Raw genomic sequence first — 21,387 nt, 5'->3', positions numbered from 1 at the left:
AAAAGTTTAGCCAGCAGCTATAGTTCAAATTACAAGTGTTCATTTACAGTGCAAACACACAGTTTTAAGATATTTTGACATAATTTATGAAGCTTCAGAGTTTCCATATTCAGACTCTTGGTAATTACACTTGCAATTAAGCTCAAGTGAATCAAACTTCTGTCTGTGGTTTTTGAGACACTTCTACAACTTGATTAGAGTCCACCGGCACCTAACGGTTTTCTGTGGATATAATTCAGGAGGCACACAACAACAACAACAAAAAAGATCTCCAATAAGTCATCAGATTACTTTTACTCCCAAAGTGGCCTGGCCAGAATACAGACCAGAACTCAATGAAACATCTTTGGAGAGACCTTAAGATGTCCCTGGACTAATGCTCCTCATTCAGACTGATACTGACAGAGAAAGAAATCTATCAAGACTGACAACAAGCTCTCATATCGCTGTAGAATACGGTATTTACCCGTTTTTTTTTTTGTTTTTTTTTTCCATAAGATATTCATTGTTTTGGATTGCAGAGAAACTTGAACTAACTTGAATAAGCTGCTATTTTCCATAACATTATTTCCCACTATGAAACACTTGAGCACTTTCGAATTTTGGAAGCATTTTATGAACAATATGGCACAGCGTCATGAGACATGTAACTGAATTTACAATTTGTTTTCATTAACTAAATCTAACAAGACAAGACTATGACTGTGGATAATAAGGCAAAAACCTGACCTGACCTGACCAAACCTGAGAAACGTGAACCTGATGCATGGAGTGAGGTGAGGATTTTTGCATTGTAATGAGGGAAACCTGGAAACTAAATACTGTGAGGATGTGATTGGTGATGGGGTGCAGCTGAGAAACAAAGACCGGTGACTTGAGTGCACCTAATGTGACAGGGGAAAAAACATGACAGGAAATAAACCTAAAACCTGAAAAGAAGACAAAAACAAAACTCAAAACATGTCATGACAGGCATAAACTACAATTCTGTGAAAAGTGCTGGCACAACTGTCATTTCGGAGTTTAATTACAATCATATCAGATATGGAGGGATTACTTTAAATAAATGTGTACTTCTGCATCTCTTGATGTTTTTAAAACCCTAAATCAGAGATATTCACTCAGCAACTGCAATGTCTTTGTTTTGTTCACAGTCTGACAAGTAACTCAATAGCCTTGAGGCCATTTGAAATATTCAATATTCAGTTTATGGCTCTCTTTAGAATATCATCTAGTAGTTAACCTTGCCTGGCAGGGTAAACTGGCTACAACAATGGGAAATGAGCCTCTAAATTTCTGATCAATAGGGTAATGAAGAAGGTCAACCTGAGGTGATTTACATAAGAAAAATAAACATTTGAATGTGGTACTGCAAAGAGGAAATAATCTGCAACACTTTCTGTAAAATTATTAGAAGTAACGCGATATTACTTTTAACCAGAAGCTGACATAAACAATGACTGACTTGCCTCAGTGTCATTGTATTGTTTGGAAGTGACAGCAGTAGCTCATAAAGGCTATATTCACTATAATCAACACACATATCCACATGCACACATACACAGAATACATAGTAGTAACTGTTTTTTGGATGACTTTTACATTTGATCGCATTAAGCTGACAGTTACAATTTACCTTTCAGTCAAAAATACATAAAAGACAGCAATTACATCAAGAAAACCACCACGCAGTCTTTAGCATGCAAGGTGCTTAACTGAAGTATCTCATTCCTTGGTTTCTGTTTACTTTATAGCCCTCAGTAACCATGACTCCTATCATTTCAAGGTAAACACACCTATCCAATGCCAAGAATTGTCTCAACCTCAGCCAACTAACATTAAAATGCCATTTAAATGCTAATGCTTCCATAATTGTGTAATTGTATAACACGTAACAAATACAATGAAGACAGAAACCAATTAGTATATTGCTCTATACACTCATGAATGGATGTTTCAGTAACACCAATGCAGCAGCATAACACCATGCGCTGAAACTGCTCTTTGAAACTTACCAGGCTATGTTTAATGTTACTTTGGCTTAAGTAAAGGATATGAATATTTTATTAAACACTCCTCATATAAAAGAGAAAGAAATTCGCTAATCACAGCAATATAAGATAAATTAAAGCATCTCGCAGCCTTAGCTTCGTTTTACTGAAATAATGTCTGCTTAATTGGCAAAGAACATCAATCAGAATGTGCTCAAAAGCTGCAGATAGACATTAATTGGAAAAACTGAATTTTCCTGAAGCTAGAGCCCCAAGACAGCGGTATAGCTTTTAGTGACCTCGTCGTTTTGAAAATGTGTTTGAAAGTAGCTTCGAGTGTGAATTAAAAAGACAGATAACTGAAAAAGCATATTTTCTTCATCTGCGCGCAAACAAACGCTCGCGCGTGCGCTCTGACGCACATTTTGTCATTTCTCAACAGGTCCACTGGGGTTGGAACACGACCTCTCTCACTCACGCTGCCCCTCTCTCTCCTTTTCTTCCTCCGAAAGCTCAAAAGCTGCCGGCTCGGGCGCGCTCTGTAATTATTTCACTCTCGCGCCGCTGAGTGTCGACAGCTTGGTGCTCCGCACCACTTTCCATCTCTTTCCCTCTCCTCACTGCGATTCCGTGAGGTGAGGTGACGGCTCTTTCAGCAGCCGGACACCTGGACAAAGCGTTTGCCAGGACACGGAGACGTGTTTGGAGGAGACTCGAGCACGCGACAAATGCTCGAGACCCGCGGCAGGTGCCCCCAGACGCGATGGGGAGGAAGACGAGCAGAACAGTGATGGGACAGTTTTCGGGAGGATGCTACTTGAGTTTTTCCATCCTCGTGGTTCTCGGTTCCCAAGTCCCGGCCACGTTAGCTCGAGGTAAGAGCAGCGTCGATACACTTCTTAATTAATAAGCATTAAGAGCCCCGCGGAAGCTTATTTAAACTCGACCAAAGGTGTGTGTGCCTGGAGAAACTGTGCCTGAAGTGGTGAATGTAGTTAGTCTGGATTTTCTAAAGTGATATTCCGACTGCTGGTAGCGGTTTATGTTTGCGTGTGACTGACTGAAAAAAGTAAGACGTGTTCATATCAAAACTGAAATGTATTATAAGTTTTGACATGTGTGCGCAACGCCGGTAGGTGCGTATTTGGTTTGATGGTTTTACGGTAGTTGGTGTTTGGATGTTTCAAAATGAAGTTCGAGTACGAGTAAGAATTCCGATGAGGATCAGTTCTGTTCTGTTCAAAAACACACTTTTAGACAGAAATGATTATAATTTGCTGACCAGTGTCATGTTACGGCATTTGACTCCCTCTCGAGCATAAGTTGAAAATGCGTGGTATTTCCATTCTTAACAGCGTGCATTTCCTCCATATTTACATGACAAAATTTGAGCAATTTAGGCAAAGAACAACTTTTAATGCATTCGCTTTATAAAAAAAAAAAAAACCTGCAAACGAGTAGGTTCGGAGAGGCAGCGTGCCAGTTTTCTGCGCACACATAGCCAATAGCGTGGGCTATTGTTTCACGCTATTATTCTCATTCAAAGCTTGGTATGGATGGAGATAATTGCTTGATGGCAAAAAACTGCCTGTCTTGATAACAAAGACAGGATACTGAGATGTTATGGACAGTTCACAAATGTTTTCTACTGGTCAGAAAATAGAGCATCATGAATATTTTTCTCATGGCGAATCTGTCCTGACCTATTGACATCCATTTTGTTCACATGGCTGTGTAACAAAGATGCATTTGCAAGTCAATTAGTTAACTGGCCCCAAGGTTTTCATTTTTTGCATCCTAAGTTTTAAAATTAGCTTCGACTTCGGAAATTTGCATAGCATAAATATTAGATTAAGCAAAAGTATCTTAAGGGCAACTTTCAAGTAAGGATCAGGAGGGTTTTTGTCATTTTCTTAAAGTTAGTCTGAAAGGCGCCGAAGATAACCTTTCAAAACTGGCTGTAAATTGCATTCGTACGGCCAGCATTTCCACAGTGGGGCTACATTTACATGTGTTTAAAAGGAATGAACTGTGCCTGGAAGGAAAAATAATGTTCTGAGTGGATGAAAGTCGAATGTTCTCCTATGTTACAGGATGTAGCTTTTATCGGCTGCATAGGTACATTTTCTAAGTTGGAAATGACTCCCACTCAGGCTTTGAAATAAATATTTATGTTTTGCAATGATATGGATGTCAACAGTCAAATATATTATGCAAACATGAAACGATGTGAAAAGGGAAAGCCGTTCTACACACACACACACACACACACACAAAATGAATGTGTATGCCCTAAATTATACTGGAATAAAAACTCAAAGTCTGAAGTGACATACATGTTGACCCCATACAAGCAATGTAGATAGTCCCCAAAACAGATTACTGGTAACCATTTATTTGTTCCTGTGCAACATCTGCATAATGTTCCATCCTCTTATAACCACAGCAGCCTCTGCGGCTTGAACCTAAGAAACAAACCTCTCTTCTGATATAAGACAAATTACATTTTAAAAGATAAGCTAAACATGGACAGCGCACCAATATAACAATGCATTAAACAGAGACCATAGAAATATGATGTTGCCCCATCAGCTGCAGTTTAGAATTTGTGTTACTCCCCATCTGCCTTATTTTCAGGATTACCTTACCTGCCAAATCCTATCGGTTCATCTGACTGGCCTCTGTTATCATTGTTCGGAAGGAATATTGGCCAATAACGATTGATGGCCAATTTGATCGAAGCATCCCTAATTACAAGCCTATCTGTAACTGAAGGGTCTCAATCTATTCCTTGTTTTACAAGGACAGGACTAGAGATGTGCCATTGGCAGTTTTTCTGTCCAGGTCTGACCAGTCAAGTCAGATTTTAGCTCATTCCAGCTTCTTAAATATTCTCAGGGAAAAAAATCCAGCAGTATATATTCATAACAAAGCATTGCTCCAAACTGCACCATATTATAGAATCCTAACCTCAGTCAGAAAAATCCAGCTCGGTGTTTCCTGAAGGTCGACAGTTTTTTTTCTTTGTTTTGCGTTGAAGTTCAGCGCGGCATTTTCAGGGTGCTCTGGCCAGGACTAGCTCCTCTGCCAACTGAACCAGAGCCTGTAGTAATCTTTCCACCGTTTTTTGAGACTGACTCTGTGAGACTTTTGGATTTAAAATCTGCCTGTCTTTGTCCAAGGTGGATTCAAACTTGTTAGAAAGTGCTGATTGTTTACAGTGACATGCCAAGTTTTTGCCTACTTGATTAGAATTGTCACCCGTCTCCCTGCATCTCGGATAAGCCCCGTCAGACACACAGCCACCGTGAAAAGGGACAACAGGACTGAAAAGAAACGGACACAAATATAAATGACAAAAAAACTCACACTGAGCTGAAATGTCAAGACTGCATATAAATTAGGTAAATAACATAAATACATATTTTCTTTTCTTGGTATCTGAACAGCACCAGCTGCACAAAGACTCTGTAAATACAAATGATAAGGCAGTGGAGTAGTGAATGATTCGGTGTTATTTTTGGTGTGGCAAGGATTTGCACCTGCCTGGCAGCCAAGACTTTGAAATGTAGAGGAAACACTAACTGCTCTTTTCGGTGCTGTGCCTTTGTTTTTCCCAGCACGGCTCATGCAGACCACTGCTAGTTGTCCATTTCTGATGGCAGCTCACTTTGATTAAAACTTGGTTGTAGCTTGCTGCTTATCTTTCGACATTTGGACAGTGGCATTGTTTGCTTTTTTAACATTTTGTAAGTGACTTATTGATCTGCAAAGTTAGAATCTAATTTGCACTTGCAGTGCACTTCATTATCCAGGGAGCAATGCTGTTGTCTGTCATGCTGTGCTCTTTGTATAACTTATCTTGTGCATGAATTCACCAATAAACTGCCAGCTTTTTGTCATCATGACTCACAGCAGAAGTACCAGTGATGTGTGTGTATATGTGTGTTGGTACTCTGTTACTGTCTTTGTTGCTGCATTCATTCCTCAAACCTTTCTACTGCTCATGTGTGTAAAATTGACTTTAAGTTATATAAACTTCTACTATATATAGAGGTATATAACTGAGCCTGATTGGCCAGTCATCTGTCATTGCCGATTATTCGCTTGGTGCATTGTTAAACAGGATTAAACACTTGTCTATAAACACATCGTTTGAAGCTTAGCACACTCAGGGCACCGACATAATCCCAACGAGCTGTTGGTGCGCAACAATACACCTTACTGGTGAGGATAACAGGTCTATTTTACCTTGTTTAATAGAAATCTGTACTTTTCTGTAATGTCTGGCCACAAGATGAGCAAAAACGCTATGTGAAAAGCCTTTTTATAAAAAAAATATATCATCCATATATAGCCAAAGATACTGTGAAGTTGGTTTAGGTTTTTTTCCTGTGCCCAAAACTTTCATTGTTGTATAAAATCTGTAAGAACATCTACCAGTGTGCCACATTGTGGCAATGGTTACCCTGGCTTAGATGTTCATTTTGAGTGGGTCCACACTCTCCCGCTGTAACTGTGATGCATGTTTTCATAGATGTACATTTTTGAACAAATATCTTATTTAAGGAAACCTAATATTTACAGCCACATTTCAAGATCCCGCATATTCAGCAGTTTGATAGATAGACCTGATGCTGATTGAGCGGCATAATGGTTTTTGACCTTTTTCATTGAATTTGTCCAAAAAAAAAGAATCTCTGAACAAGACTATATATGAAAAAAAAACAAGACAAAATCAACAAAAAAGAGCTGCATCAATTAGGTCGTAATTGGCTGTCTGAGCTTGTCAGTGTGAAATCAGATACCTGGTGTGACGGTGTGAGGTTATGAAGCCAGCCCACTCTGGACCGTCTCTTCACATCCAAATACGGAGGCGGAGACGCAGCAGCAGCTTGTCATTCTTCATGAAGAGTTTTAGATTAACCTTAGATCGTCCAGGTAGGATTTACCACTCTTGTCCTCTTGTAACCAAAATGTCACATATGGGAAATCATCATGTCACAACAGCAATGAAAGATGGAAGCACAATACATCATTGAATTTTAGTAACAGAAGTTTTCTTTTACTTAGACTCAAATTCAGCAAGCTCTTAGTAGCTGAGGGTTGGTGCTGCAGCACATGGAGCCCAGAGTACCCTCCTGCTGCTAAAAAGCATCCTGGTCTGAGCATATAAGTGAAAAAAACTTTCGAGAAACGGAGAGTGAGAGAGTGGAGGATAAAGGGCAGTGGAGTAATCTCTGCCATGTTTTATTTATCCCCAAAAATGACTGCCAGAATCTTTCTTAGGCTGCAGCTTTGATTTAACTGACATTTCACATGATATGAATTCACGAGCCCAGCTGGAATGGTATCTACAGTTGTTTCTATTCCTTAAGAGCTTGCATGGTGGTCATATTGCCCAGTTTCACTCTTATATTATTCAAAGGGAACCCATTTCTCTATCAAACCCATCATCTGTTCGCCAACATTCAAATGGAAGTGGCTAATCCACAGCCAAAGAGGGATACGCGGTGCTGTCCATTGAAAATGTGTAAAGCTAAAAAATCAAATGCTCCTGAGAATGCTGTACAAGGGAAATTGATTTCATAAACATACTCATTACAATGATACAGTATCATGGCAGTCTATCTTGGTGAGAGCCACTGTTGAACTCAAAGAGCTATTCTTTTTTTGTTGACTGCATATTGAGACATTATAATCTAATCAATAAATTAGCTTTCATACATATTGTTTAGAGGAGAAGTAAGACTGATTGTACTGTATTCCATTTATTTTCTCCAGTTAGTTACCTGTCTTTTGTTTCATGCCTTATCATTTGGGATGTACCGATCAAGTTCTTTTGGCAAAGGTCCTGGTCGGTGTACATCAGTTACAGGTTTCAGTTTTAATGGGATGTCAATGGTCCGTCACCATAAAACTGCACAATGTGGTGAAATTGTGTTGTCGGTGACAGATTTATTGTGTAAACATCTTTGTTGTACGAATAAGTTTAGGACATCATTTGGTGGGCATGTTTATATCAAAATATTGCAGTCGACTCTTGGAGATGGGAATTTTTAGGCATCTCATGATTAAATTATGATTCAGAGGGATGTGACGCGAGCATAACATGATTGCCGGGTCTTGTTTTTATTTTTTAAACGACTTCTTGTTTTCGTCATCGTGTGACTGCTTGATTACTTTCATATTAAAGTATTTGTAACAATCAATAATTAATTCACCTACAATATCTTTTAATAATAAAGTAAGTGAAAGAGATGTGGCAAGTCAACTGGAAGTTTACATATTTCCCAGCAGTGAAAAAGAACCATCAGGACAAAGAGAAGTATGCTTCTAGCAGCAAACTTGAATCCAGACAACTTCCTCCTTTTATTATCCTCATTGTTGCTCTTATTTGGAGCTCAAGAGACAGTATGTGACAGTCATCTCTGATGAAATGTGCAGTTACAGTTAGATTGTGTGCCAGCGTGCCAAGCATCACATGTCAGAGTTTTCCTACCTGCTTTTCCAAATGACTACGTCGTAAATTTTGCTCTTTTGGGTAATACTGTATCAGTAAAATGTCTTCATAATGTGATAGTGTATCTAAGCCCGAAAGTCTGGCTGAGTGAAGAAGGGAATCCTGGGCAATATTGTTTTGTTCTGTCTGAAAACTTTGCTTGGTATTGTGGTTACTTGAGTTTGTCATATTTTCAAATAGCTTTGTAGAGTTTTCAAGTCTTTATGGAAGCCAAAGTGCTTCAACATGGTAGCACTTACTGTGAAAGGCTGCCGGTGAGATTTCTCGCTCAGCCATCCTGTGCATGTTACAGACTGTCCATCCAGTTCTACCTTTTGCGCTCTGGCAACATAACTTCATCAGTCCACATAAATAAGAATTTAGTTTTTAATCGATTTTAATCGATTCACATTCTTCCACGTTGACATCTCGATGCAACAAGAATAATGAGTGTTAACAGGATAAAGACCCAAATCAGGGCTTCGTCTGGATTTATTAATGCTAGAAAACACTAATGTTTCCTTCCCAAAGTCTTCACCTAAAATTTTAACAACTTGAAATATGTGAATGAAAAAAATGCTGTTGATTTTTTTAAAATTTTTATTTATTTTTGATTTTGATTTTCTATTTTTCTCATCAATGGAAAATTGATTTTGATACATTATTCTGTGCACATGAGTCTAAGATAAGGCATTAGAAAATGGTTTTCTGGAAAAAAACTCCATGTTTTATGAGCAATATCAAGAAAAAAAAACACAACAAAACCCCAGTACTTACAAGGTTCTACAATTTGAGGGATTATTTTTTTGTGTTTAGTCCCTCTCAGCCTGCCTTTTCAAAGTGGGAACATTGTGCTTACGTCGAACCCTGTCTCCTTTTTTGTTTTCATTCATTCTTTTCTTTTAATCTTAGAAAATCCTAGAAAAAGAGCGTTTCAAATAAATCGGTGAAAGCCAGTTATTGCCTTATGGTTCATTTGCATGAACTTCTGATTTGAACTTCACACAGTCACTTTAATTCTATACATGGGAGCATGGACTGTCGATTAAATGTGTTGCTGGCATATTGAAATAATAAGTGCAGCCTCCTAAATTTGACAAGTCTTATTGTTCACAAGCTGCTTGATCCTAATGCCAAAGGTCTTGCTTCAGAACTATTACACTGATAAGCTTGAGTTATTACAGTTATGTAAATGAATGTTTAACTTGGAGAATGTTGTTATTAAAATTGTTGCATTAGAGAAAGTTTCCTACTGCTCTAACATAGAGTGCTCTGTAAACTGATCTCTGTTCATAAGAAATATGAAGGACAGGTAAAAGATTCAGTATTAGTTTGTGAGAGTACATTTAACCAAAATATACATTTACATCTAAACACCATTTTCAGTTTGCTACAGTGAAATGACAGCACTGTAGAACCTAACAGCTAGGAGAGCCACTTTGAAACTCTAGCAGGGTCTCGTTAGGTGAAAAAAGGAGAAAGATCCCCATAAAAGAGTGTACATTAACAAATACAGATCCATCAGCCTATGTATTCATCCATCAGATGAATACATACATTTGTCATCTAGTAATCATGCTTTATCCATTCTAATCCATAAATCCATTTTATTGTATATCTTTCACATGCCCAGGTGCTGAATGAATGACGTGGTATCAAATGTTTCCGCATGAGGTGCATTTTTCCCTCCCAGCTTTTCCTCCTCAGCCTTGAAGCTCTCTCTTCAGTAAGACCTAGCATTGCTGTCATGCATTTTCTCATAACAATGAAAGAAAAGCCTTGGAGATAACTGCCCATCCCGAATGCACCATTCAATGCTTCACTGGCTCACTCAAGGGCATAGTCACAAATGCTACATTCAAACAACACACTGTTCACCTCAATGCCAAACGCTTTCCACCCACCTTTTGCTCAAGCTCGAGCTTTCTCTCATAACCTCCAGTTTGTACCCATGGGTTGCACTGTTGTTTCCTCAAAAGTGCATTTATTTTAAAATCACCCGGTCCTTTCATCCTTTCTTGTTGTCCACTCTACTCTTGCAATTCCTTTTGGTGTAATTTGTTTCAGTGTATTGTTACTCTGACAAATGTTTCGGTTTTGGTATCATTTCTCAACTCACCTGACCGGAGGGGAAAGGAGGCCTACGTATGGAGAGGAGAAAAAGCACAGGGAGGGCAAAAGACGCATAGGAAGGTTACAGTGAAGAATTCCTAAGTAGCTCATGTTATCAGTAACTGCCACAGCAATTTGTCAGTAACAGCGAGCACATGTCACTGCTCTCCCTGATTAATTAATTTTAACAGTAATCAAAAGCAAATACATATTTAATGACTTACAACTGAAGGAGGGGTTCACAGATGGGTCTAACCTGTAATGACTGCAACAATAGATATTTGATGTTTCTTTAGTTTTGACGTTTGTTTCCAATGTTCCCTTAGCACCTGATTTGATATATACATTGTAATCTTGTATTGGGTTTCTGGATATTGCTGTGTGAAGTGTGTAATGACAGTACCGCTGATCGAATTCCTCCCTAACTTAGTCGAGTCATTTTTTCTTGTTTAAGTACAGGTGGAAATAAATGTAAAATCTATTTACAAACAACTAAAGAATTACATTTTAGAAACCTACAGAGGTCAGCACAAACTAAGCTCCATTGTAAGTGTGCTACAGAACCAATATATCTGTCATACAGCACAAAGCATGTGCTGTTCTCAAAAAATAAATGCTGCCTTGACATCATTTTACTATTATAGACAAGCATAAGGTGTGGTGATAAATGTTCAACTAATGTATTGGGCAAAGCTTAATTACAAACCTGAAAAGTGTTGGAATATATGCTGATTAATTGTGATCACAATCTATGTTCTACTTTCTTTGTTTTTGTACTGTTTCTGTTTAATGAGCACAATAGCTTAAAGAGGCTGGTTAATACTGAGGAAGCTGTTTGAGTGGTTCTTCTTTTTTTATATCAGGTTCACTCTTCCTCTTCCACCAGCAAGAAATTCCAGTGATAAAAGCAACCGAACAGAACTACACTCGGCTATATTTCTTACCTCAGTGGCCTTTTGGTGCTTTTGCAAGTGTTAGAAATGCAGGATGGGGTTCAGGAGTCCCTTTCGGCGAATAAAGCCAACATAATACTTCTCTGAAATCATGTGTAACGGTATGTTGTAAAGCCAACAAAGCTCTGTTATTCATAAAATGAAACAGAGAAGGAATTCTATAGGCTTTTAAAGATGTCCTCTTTGTTTCCTCAGAAGTACTCCTCTGTAATACAGAGAAAGAGATAAGCTTCAAAAAGACTGCCTTTGAGAGGTGAAGCTAACATGCATACAGCTGGCAAACACCATAACTTGCAAAGTGTGTCAAAGTAAGACTATGTTACAGAGAAAGGCCATTTTTTGTTGCAACTACTCCTCAAGAAAAGTCAGATTTTTTATTAAATCTATACTCACATAAAATTCCAGTTGATTATCAAGCGCTCATACAATCCTTTTTCTGTCAAAGAGTGTTGAAACCTCTGGGTCTGAAAAGGGAAGTCAGTCCGAAGTGCATTCTTTCAAATGGCCAGTAGAGATATTACCAACATTTTTCAATACGAGGTAGCTAAACCTCAATAGAAAAATTGCTATTTGCTCCTCAATGACCTGACCATGTCACGTTTCCATTCTGATTTGTGCTGGGGATATGCATTTAAAGTGAAAATACAATTTGAAATCACAGGAAATTATTCAACCAAGTTGATACAAACGCCCACCCTTAAGTTCAGTTTAGTTTCAGTTACTGATTTACTGCTTGATTAGTTACTACCTGAAAAGTTTAAATTCATCGCACTACTCCTACTGTGTGCCAGCACTACATCTGTTTGCTTCTCTATTAATCTCTCACATATATTTTACATTTGAATTAATCTTATTACACATGAATTCCCATCAAAGCTGCTCTTTTCCACATTTATTCTGTTTCCGTTGCCAGATGGCAAAGAGAGTCAGAAATTGTGACTGAAAAGTGTCCCATTTAAATGATATGTTAACTTTGGGCTGCTGATCTTATTTAAGAACACCCTGGTGCACACAAGTGGAAGAAAACGATTGTCTTAAGTTTTAATCTATATTCACATGTAGGAACGCATTCATGTGAATATGGATGTATCTATTCATAAATGAATAGATTTACATTCCCGAGGCTGATCATTGACAGTAAGCATATTTCTTTACGGTGGGTTCATGATAAAACGGGCATTATGAATTCAACTTTTACATTTACTCAAAAATGGTGTGAAGTTAAAGAACATTCACTGTCTCTCACTGGGAATCTAAGAGTAAATTGCTCCAAGCTACTGGACAGAGAAACACTGGTTAGAAACTCTTATTTTCTGTTCAATCTCAGTAGACATTTGACAGATATAGGAAATTGCTAGTTTTTTAACTCAGTATGTATGAGGTATGTGCGAGGGTATACGGCTGAGCTTCTATGCGCATCATGCTTTTAGATGATCATAAAAAATTTGGAGAGTGTGATCTGCTTTTCACCAGTCAAGCCTGTCAAGCTGAAAATTGTCCAATGCTGGTTACCTGCTGAAATCAGTGCATCCCTACTCCCATGTACATTGATCACTCAGAGAGAAAATTTGAGATGACAGAATGTCTGTAACATTTTCTTAAATCTGGTGCTCAGCCATTTAACACGTTGCAAGGACAAGACTGCACATTGATAAGCAGCTCAGGGATGCTGCTGTTTTTTCACTTATACGGACTGTAGAATGGAAGCTGAGAACAATTTTCCAGCCGCAGGAACCTCAATTTTATTGGGCAACACTGGTGATGTTTGTCCTAAAAGTATCTAGATTTGTTCCTAAGCATATCTTTTTCTTCTTTTTTAGTCACTGAAAAGTAGCTAAATCTGCCAACAAAGTGGCCCAGTTGGCAACAGCGCCAACTTAGTAGCAACAAGTTAGGTTGTGTAAAAGTCAACAACTTAAAAAGCTTGAATTATAATTAGATGAAAATACATTAATGAACAAGCGTATTGTTGCTATGTTCTTATCAGTTTTCCTTTCTGAACTTTTACGATGCTTCTCTGATGCTATCATGCCTGTAACACATGATTTAACCACGTTGAAGGCACTGAATCTGCTCTGTCTTTCCACAGAGAGAGCTTTACTCAAGACGTTTTAGTGGTTTGGGCTTGCAAAACATGCTTCTTGCTGAGCAGAAAGAATCACCACCATGGAGCATAAGGCACACCTGTGTTTAGAATGAATCTGTGCAGATATTCTCTCTCCAGCTGTTTATCTTTTGTGTGCCTTTTTGTGTTTTAATTCAGCAGTGAGAAGCAAGTTTGTTTGATAAAAGGGCATAGCTTAACTTAACAATTTGTGCAGTTCATCTCCCAGCTTGACTGTTTACAGGACCTCTACATAACCTCGTAGAAGCTTTCAGCCACAGTCTTTTTTCCTTATTCCACCACTTGGTGCTAGACTGTCAAATCACGTTTTTTTTCTGTTAAGTCAATCTAACTGTTGTTCTATTTTTCTATTTATAGTGTATGTCTTTATTTCTTACATTTTTTCTCCAGCTCCATGTCATCCACCCTGGTGTAACCCTGAACGTTTACAGAGATCGTTGTTCACAGCACTGCTCCTGCTCATTTTCAGCCTCTGGTCAATGTTGTTTTCACAGGAATCTCAATTGTCACCATTGATTTAGATGAGTTCACGTCATCATAATGGTTAGTTGTGCATATGATTCTTCGCATTAAAGGCCTGTCGCTTCAGGGGGAGATGCCACTCAAGAATCTTTGCATCGTAATTTTATTCTGAAAATTTCAAGCAGAAGTGCTGATCGATATCTCCATCACTATATTTCGTCATGGATATTCTTTTTCGTCACATGCATTTTTTGTTTTATATTTATTGGAAACGAACGAAGAACTCAGAATTCTGTATTTTTTCCTACATCAAACAAAATGTGAAAATATATACAGGCTAAACACTGTATTTACATTCAAAGACTTTGTGGAATCTCTTTTGTTTCATATTGACACTAGTAAATGGCTTGGACGGTTGAATTTAAATGATTATCTCCCCCAAGATGGTATGTGTTCTCTTTTTTTCTCTGAGCGGTGATACAAGGTTATGCATGTGTAACTTTGATGATGTTCTCCTTCAGCCAAGGACTCCCCTTTGTCATTAAGACCGATAACATCTTCTCTCTGCATCGATGTGTCTACCTTCGTTTAAAGACTACTTTTGTTTCACCTTACTGACAGCACAATCAATAAATAGCTGTGCCTATTTCAGCCTCATTTCATCTTGACTCACCCACATACTTTAAATAACAATAAAGATTCTACAATGAATCGCCACAGCTCTTTTATACAGTACATGCAGAATTGAATTAAATTTCACCATTAATAAACCTAAACCAATGTTGACTTTATCTCAGTAAGTTATGTTTCTGTGCAGCCGCAGTCTGAACAGAATGTTGCCGTCAAAACTGTTTAACACTTTATACAGTATTTAACTCATTAAACAGCTATGTTGTCTTAATGGATAAGGCAGTTTTCATGTTAACATGAGAACATTTGTTCTCAAACAACCTCAAAGCAAAGCTTGAAGCTTCAGCCTGAGACTGGACAGCATCAAGTATTGAAAGTTTTTCATTCCACAGATGAGGTCATTTCTCTTGTGTTTCTATCAACTCCAGTTACAATACAGTTGGTATGCTGTGCAAAATGTAAATGAAAACAGAATGCAGTGACTTGCAAATTTCATCAACCAATATGTTATTCACAATAAAACATAGAAAACACATCAAATGTTGAAATTGAAACGTTTTATTATTTGATGATAAATATTATCTTGAGTTAATCTATTCTAATATTGAATTTGATGGCATCAACATGTCTCAAAAATTTGGGACATGAGTAACAAAAGGCTGGAAAAGTATGTAAAAAGTAAGTAATGGGCAACAGATCAGTAACACGATTTGAGCATAAGAATAGCACCTTAGAGAGGCAGAGTCACAGCAGAAAATATGTCTCTAATAATGGAGCAGTTTCAGAATAATGTTCTTTATTGAAAAATTGCAAAGACTTTAAATATTCTATCATCTACAATACATTACACCATCAAACGATTCAGAGGATTTGGAGACATCTCAGGGAGTGAGGGACACAACCTAAAATCATTAGTGGATGCCCACGATCTTTGGTCCCTCAGACGAGACTGAATTATAATCAGTCGTTATTCTGTATTGGAAATCGCTACATGGGCTCAGAAACTCTTCCAGAACATCCCTAACTGTCAACAGTTCACCGTGCCTTCCACATATGCAGTTTAAAGCTCTTCCATGCAAATAAGTAGTCATAGGTTGACATGAACCAGAGACATCGTTGTCCTGTCTGAGCTCATTTAAAACCAAAAGAGGCAAAGTTAAAAACTGTTCTGTTATCGGACAAGTTGAAATTAGAAATCCTTTTTTGCACCTAATGTATGCAGGCCTCCTTCAGATTAAAGAGGAGGCGGGCCATCCTGCTTGCTATCAGTGCTCAGTTCAAAAGCCTGCATCTCTGATGGTATGGGATTACAATAGTACAACTGCTAACTTGCACATCTGGCGACGCATTTGTCAGCGCTGATAAGAACATACAGGTTTTAGCAACATATACTCCCATCCAAACAATGTCCTTCTTCAGGGAAGGCCTTGAATATTTCAGCAAGACAATGCTAGAATGCATACGACATGTTTAACAACAGCATGGCTTCATAGCAGAAGAGTCCAGATACTGGATTGACGGCCTGCAGTCCAGACCTTTCACCAACTGAAAACTATTGGCAAGACTAAAGGCATGAAACGTATAAAATACAACAAAAAAGACCCAGGACTGTTGAGCTGCTAGAGTCCTATATCAGGCAAGAATGAGACAACACTCCTCTCCCAAAGGTCCAACAACTGGTCTCAGTTCCTGGATTTTTACAGACTGTTTTTAAACTTGGTAAAAATGGCCCTGGCCCAAGTTTTTTGAGTCATGTTGCCTCCATCGAATTCAAGATGAATTTCTAATACGTTTCACGAGTTAGTCATGAATTAACTTATTGAAGTCTCACTTTCAGCACTGATATGTTGTAAGGCAGATCACAGTAGTTGATATTTGGTTATGCTGTTCTGTTACGTGTTGCTGAGCGCAGCGAGTGACTGGATGTGGGACATCACGTGGGCAGGGATGAGGATGTGACCGGACTCCCATGTTGTTGAAGTTACTTTTTATGGTTGGATTTTGAACAGTACTCACGGCTCACTGTAGGGACATGCTAACTCGCTGTCTGTGCCCGAGCCGGAGGACCCAACCCAACAGAAAGTTACTGTTTATGACGCTCACATTCTGTACTTAGCGATTGATATTCAGTAAAGGCTGCAAACGGAGATGCCTTGTTGTGTGAAGTACTTTCCACCCACGCTCAAAGGACAAAGTCCAGAGCACAACAATATTTTCTGTGTTCTGTTGTGAATTTAATTTTCTGCTCTCAGATTTACAAATCATTGTATTCAGTTCTTATTTATATTAAGACAGATTTCCAACTCTTTTAGGTTGGACTTGTAAGAATGTTAGAATGTACTGTAGTTATTAGGTAGCTAGAGTAATGTCTTTGTACATTCAACCCACTTTCATTCAGACCAGTGTTATCTTTTACAGTTTACATCTCCTGCTTTTATAACAACATTGCTTTGCTATCTGAAGTCACTGTTGAAACTGGTGTAATACACTATGCAATAGTTGACTGCATATCTACAGTATTGCTGCAGGATGATTCTAGGAATTGTTTGCCTGTCATGGTCTCCAACCGGAGCATACACGTGCTGACAAGACCCATATTCAAAGCGCTGAAATGTAAGAGCATCTGAAATTGAAATGTCAGGTTGAAATGAGCCTGCCATGAATTAGAATGTGGAAGTAGAAAATGCCAGCTATTATGCAGCAGAATCTAGTGTTGACATTTTTGTTTGCATTGTGTTTACTGAGTGTATCCAATACTTTGATCCAAGAGTGGAGAAAAAAAAGGGTTCTTCTTTGAATCACAATAAAAGTGCTGCAATGGTTTTATACTCCATCTCTTAATCAGTTATCTTGAGATTTGCCTATATTTTATGTTTCCTTCTTCTATTCCTGTGAATGTGTGTGTCGTACAGCTGTAATCCAAAGCAAGTTCTGATGAAATGCGAGGATAAAATCCAATTACCCAACAGGCAGTCCAAAGTCATCTCCTATTAGTTCCAGCCATTGTCTCTTCAGTCTACTTCTTTTTTATCTTGATTTGTATGGTTTACTCAAATACCACAACAGCTGATTGTAATCTTTAGATGAAAAGAAATTAGTTTTTAAAAAATGTGAAGAAACCAATGTGATAAGAGAGAGCTAATCGATGCCAAGCCGCTTGCACACTGGGAATTTCTTTTCTCTTCAGTGTAATCTTCCTCTGTGATTGTGAGGTTTGTATGCTCCAGGTTTCTAAGGGGACCAATTAAGGAACTGTGGGGCAGAGTCTGAACTGCTGGCAACCCTAATAGCCTACTGGCTGGAGTGGTCCTGATCCATTGTCAGTCGATAACATAAGCTTCCCTCGTCTCAGCCAATGAATGCAACAGTGAAATTCAATGTGGGAAAGAGTTAGAATGGAACGATATTCACAATTGAGAAAAACCTTTTTTTTTATTACTTGCGCCATCATTAGCATAATGCAGGGTATGTTGTACAGTAAACTGGCGTAATGTAATATGTCAAAGGTATGATTCACATTCATCTTCCATTTGCACTGCTAAACAAGTATAATCTCAACCTTATTTTGACAGATTTGACAAAAAAAAGAAAACAGAAAATCTGTCATCTTTTTGACCTCCAAGTACACCATCTCAGTGCAAGTGTGTATGTGTTTGTTTTATGTCCTTGCTTCCAGCTGAATACTATGTTTGTTGTAGCCCTCAGATACTTGGGTAATTTACTGCTGACATTCAGCTCTCTCTCTCACTCTGCTGACCTGCAAGGTGTATGATAACCTACAGGAACACTGGGTTTCCTTTCAGGGCTAATGGAGAACACACCCGAGGCGGAACAGGAGCGAGTCACGTTCCACCAGATCTCAAAGGGATGCCGCTTACTCTTACCCCCAGATGGGGTAGTCCATAATGTAATGTGACAGCGTTAACTTGATCATTAGGCACACAGTCTTGTTTAGAATCAATGGCATCCCTAAACTGTCAGAACTAAATTTACTGTCTCTTCCCAAATAAGTGCCGTTAAATCAGTTATGGACAATCAGAATATTTTGTTAAAATCTCCAAATTTATTTAGTAGCAACATTAGAAAAAAGCTAATCGAATAGCAAATACAAGCACAGTATGTACTCTGATCACAGTTATTGACACAATTTACAGATTTTTGTGTGCGAGATCTTTTGTCAACATGACAGCCTCTAAATGTTTCTTGGAGCCATCCAGAACCTTCCTGCACCTGTCTGCTGGTACTGCCTGCCACTGCTTCATTGCTATGTGTTCAATTCAGTTTGCAGTTGTTTTCTCAATGGCAGATTTCAGCTCTCTCCAAAGGTTTTCAATGGTAAGGACTTATTGCTGGCCAGTTTAAATCAGTCCCTCTTTTTCTTTTCAATCAGCCTTTTGTGCTATTGGATGCATACTGTAAGCCGTTGTCCTGCTGAGACAGCCGAGACCTCCGATTCAAACCTATTTTTCTGGCACAGAGCAACACATTTCACTCCAGGCTCTCTTGGTAATCATAAGATTTCTCCCTTTTTTTCATACATGCAGTACCTCTAGTATTAAAGGCAGCAAATCAGACCCACAGCATGACAGAACCTCTGCCATAGTTTACTCTAGGTAGGGTATTGTCTCTTTTATGGGCTTTAATTTGTAATTTGCTTAAAAAAAATTATATAGTGCATTCACTGAAAACCTCTACTTTGGTTTCCTATGTCTTTTGATCATGATACCAGGAAAGCTGTGGCTCATGTCTGAAGGTTTTGGCAAACATTAATCCTTTTAGTGACTTTCCTTTAATGTTGGTGTCCTCCCTTTGCTTTCACACACAAGGCCCTTATTGGTTCAGTGTTTAACGTCTATTAATGGCTGAAACCAGCACTCCAGGCGCCAATAATTTGTCATGCATGCTTATATAAGTGCATAGATGTTTTTTAGTCATCTGGTTACAGCCTTTTTGTGGTTTTTGCAATACATTTGATAATTTTAGTGAAATATTCATAGTATTCAAAACTATCTTTCAGAGCAGGACTGTTGATACAAGTTATCAAGCTCTCCAAACGTGATTGACTTGGTGTTGGACTGGAATTTGTGTGTGCTGTACTGGAAGATATGTGGAGACTTGGATTAAGGCATTGCATTCTGATAAAAGACTGCTGAGGAATATTTGCTGTTCCTCGTTTCCTCCAGTTTCAACATTTGTGCAGCAGTTTCTTAGCTCACCTGCAGGTGATGTGTGAGTTTTGTCTTTTGTGTAACTCAGAAGACGGGCTGACGCATGAGAGGGCTTTAGGGCACTCTTATTTGCCATTGCAAACCTTTTTTCCTTCTCAAAGATTTTTGTTTTCTCTTTACACTGGAGCCTGTGGATATTGATATTAGCACATTTATCAAATGCTGTACTCTGTTTTGCTTGTCGTTGTTATTTTGTCATTGTGTTAAAAGTTCTGTATGAGTTGTTTTTATCTTGTTAAAATTATTTCCAAAATCTTTCACTTGCATGGGTAAGTACATTGTCACTATGGAGACCAATTTAAAGTGATAGTTCGAATAGCTTTTTTTTTTTTTCAGGTGAACTTTATAAGACCCACAGCTTACCATGAAACTTGAATATTTCTTATTTCACTGGATTATTTAGGATATAACAAAATCAACATTTGGAAGCTCAGGCTCCCTCTGTTGTGCCATTCCATTACAGCAGCCCGTTAGCTCCCTCTGGGAAATGTTGTTTGGTTTGATAACTGGCAGGAGAAACCATCTCCAGTACTGCTTCTCACTGCAAAGGTGACAACCACCTCCTCTTGAGATCTCACTCAAATCATAAAGAGAAAGTGACATGAATTTACATCTCACAAAAGGATGTGTTGTTGCTGTTCAGGCAGTATAGTACTGTAATGGGGGATGATCTTTATTACCCTTTATATATCGTTACTGAGTTTATATGAATGGCTCTGTTAATTGCAGTGGACTAATTCAATTTTTTTCTTCCTTGGTAATAATCTATTTAACTGTACTTGTCACACACAGCCCAGTGCTGCTTGTGGATGTCACAATACTAATTGGATTATTTTTATGTATCGATATAGATGTGATTTCTTGATTCTTCTCATTGTACACAGGAATGGTCTAATTGTGGTGGTACATGACATTGATTTATCTGCATCTGCATCCTGTGCTCCACAATCATATCAGATTATGTCTCTTCCTGCATTCATCTCTTTAAAATTCTTTAAGTAAACATTTTTTTTGGATCCTTGCCCACTGCATGGTTTTCATCTGCTTCAGAACTGTGTTGCAGCATAAGGTAAATACATATTCATTCACTTGTGCAATGTTAGTTTTCTGAGCCAGCAAGTTTTAGTTTTAAGTGTGTATATGTAGCCAGAAACACACATTGTACAGTTGTCAGCGTACACCTGAATGTTTATCATAATTCCTTAAATCCACTGACTCATATTTTCTTTCCTTTCTTATATATACTTAAAATAACTTTTAATTAAATAACATTGAGAGAGTGCAAACTTTTTCAGTGATTTAGATTCAGTCATTTAGACTACAGTACAATAATGTAATTTTGTTTATTTTGGGGGTTCACTGAATGCCATACCATCTTTCTTAT

At 38.2% G+C, this 21,387-nt stretch overlaps 1 protein-coding gene across 2 annotated transcripts in view; it reads left to right on the top strand.

Moving 5' to 3' along the window:
• The first annotated feature begins 2,502 nt into the window (after positions 1 to 2,502).
• Positions 2,503 to 21,387, top strand: part of LOC140276801 (netrin receptor UNC5D-like) — a 177,809-nt gene continuing 158,924 nt past the window's right edge. For both annotated transcript variants that reach the window (XM_072371612.1, XM_072371611.1), the window contains exon 1: positions 2,503 to 2,866. In XM_072371612.1, the coding sequence (XP_072227713.1) occupies positions 2,755 to 2,866 (112 nt within the window). In that variant the 5' untranslated portion in view covers positions 2,503 to 2,754. The remainder of the gene's footprint in view (positions 2,867 to 21,387) is intronic.

This window comes from Leuresthes tenuis, unplaced genomic scaffold (assembly GCF_036924035.1).
Source record: "Leuresthes tenuis unplaced genomic scaffold, fLeuTen1.0.hap1 SCAF_19, whole genome shotgun sequence".
Taxonomy (NCBI): Eukaryota; Metazoa; Chordata; class Actinopteri; order Atheriniformes; family Atherinopsidae; genus Leuresthes; species Leuresthes tenuis.
Note: the sequence above shows the minus strand (reverse complement) of the source record. Positions and strands in the feature narration are given on the sequence as shown.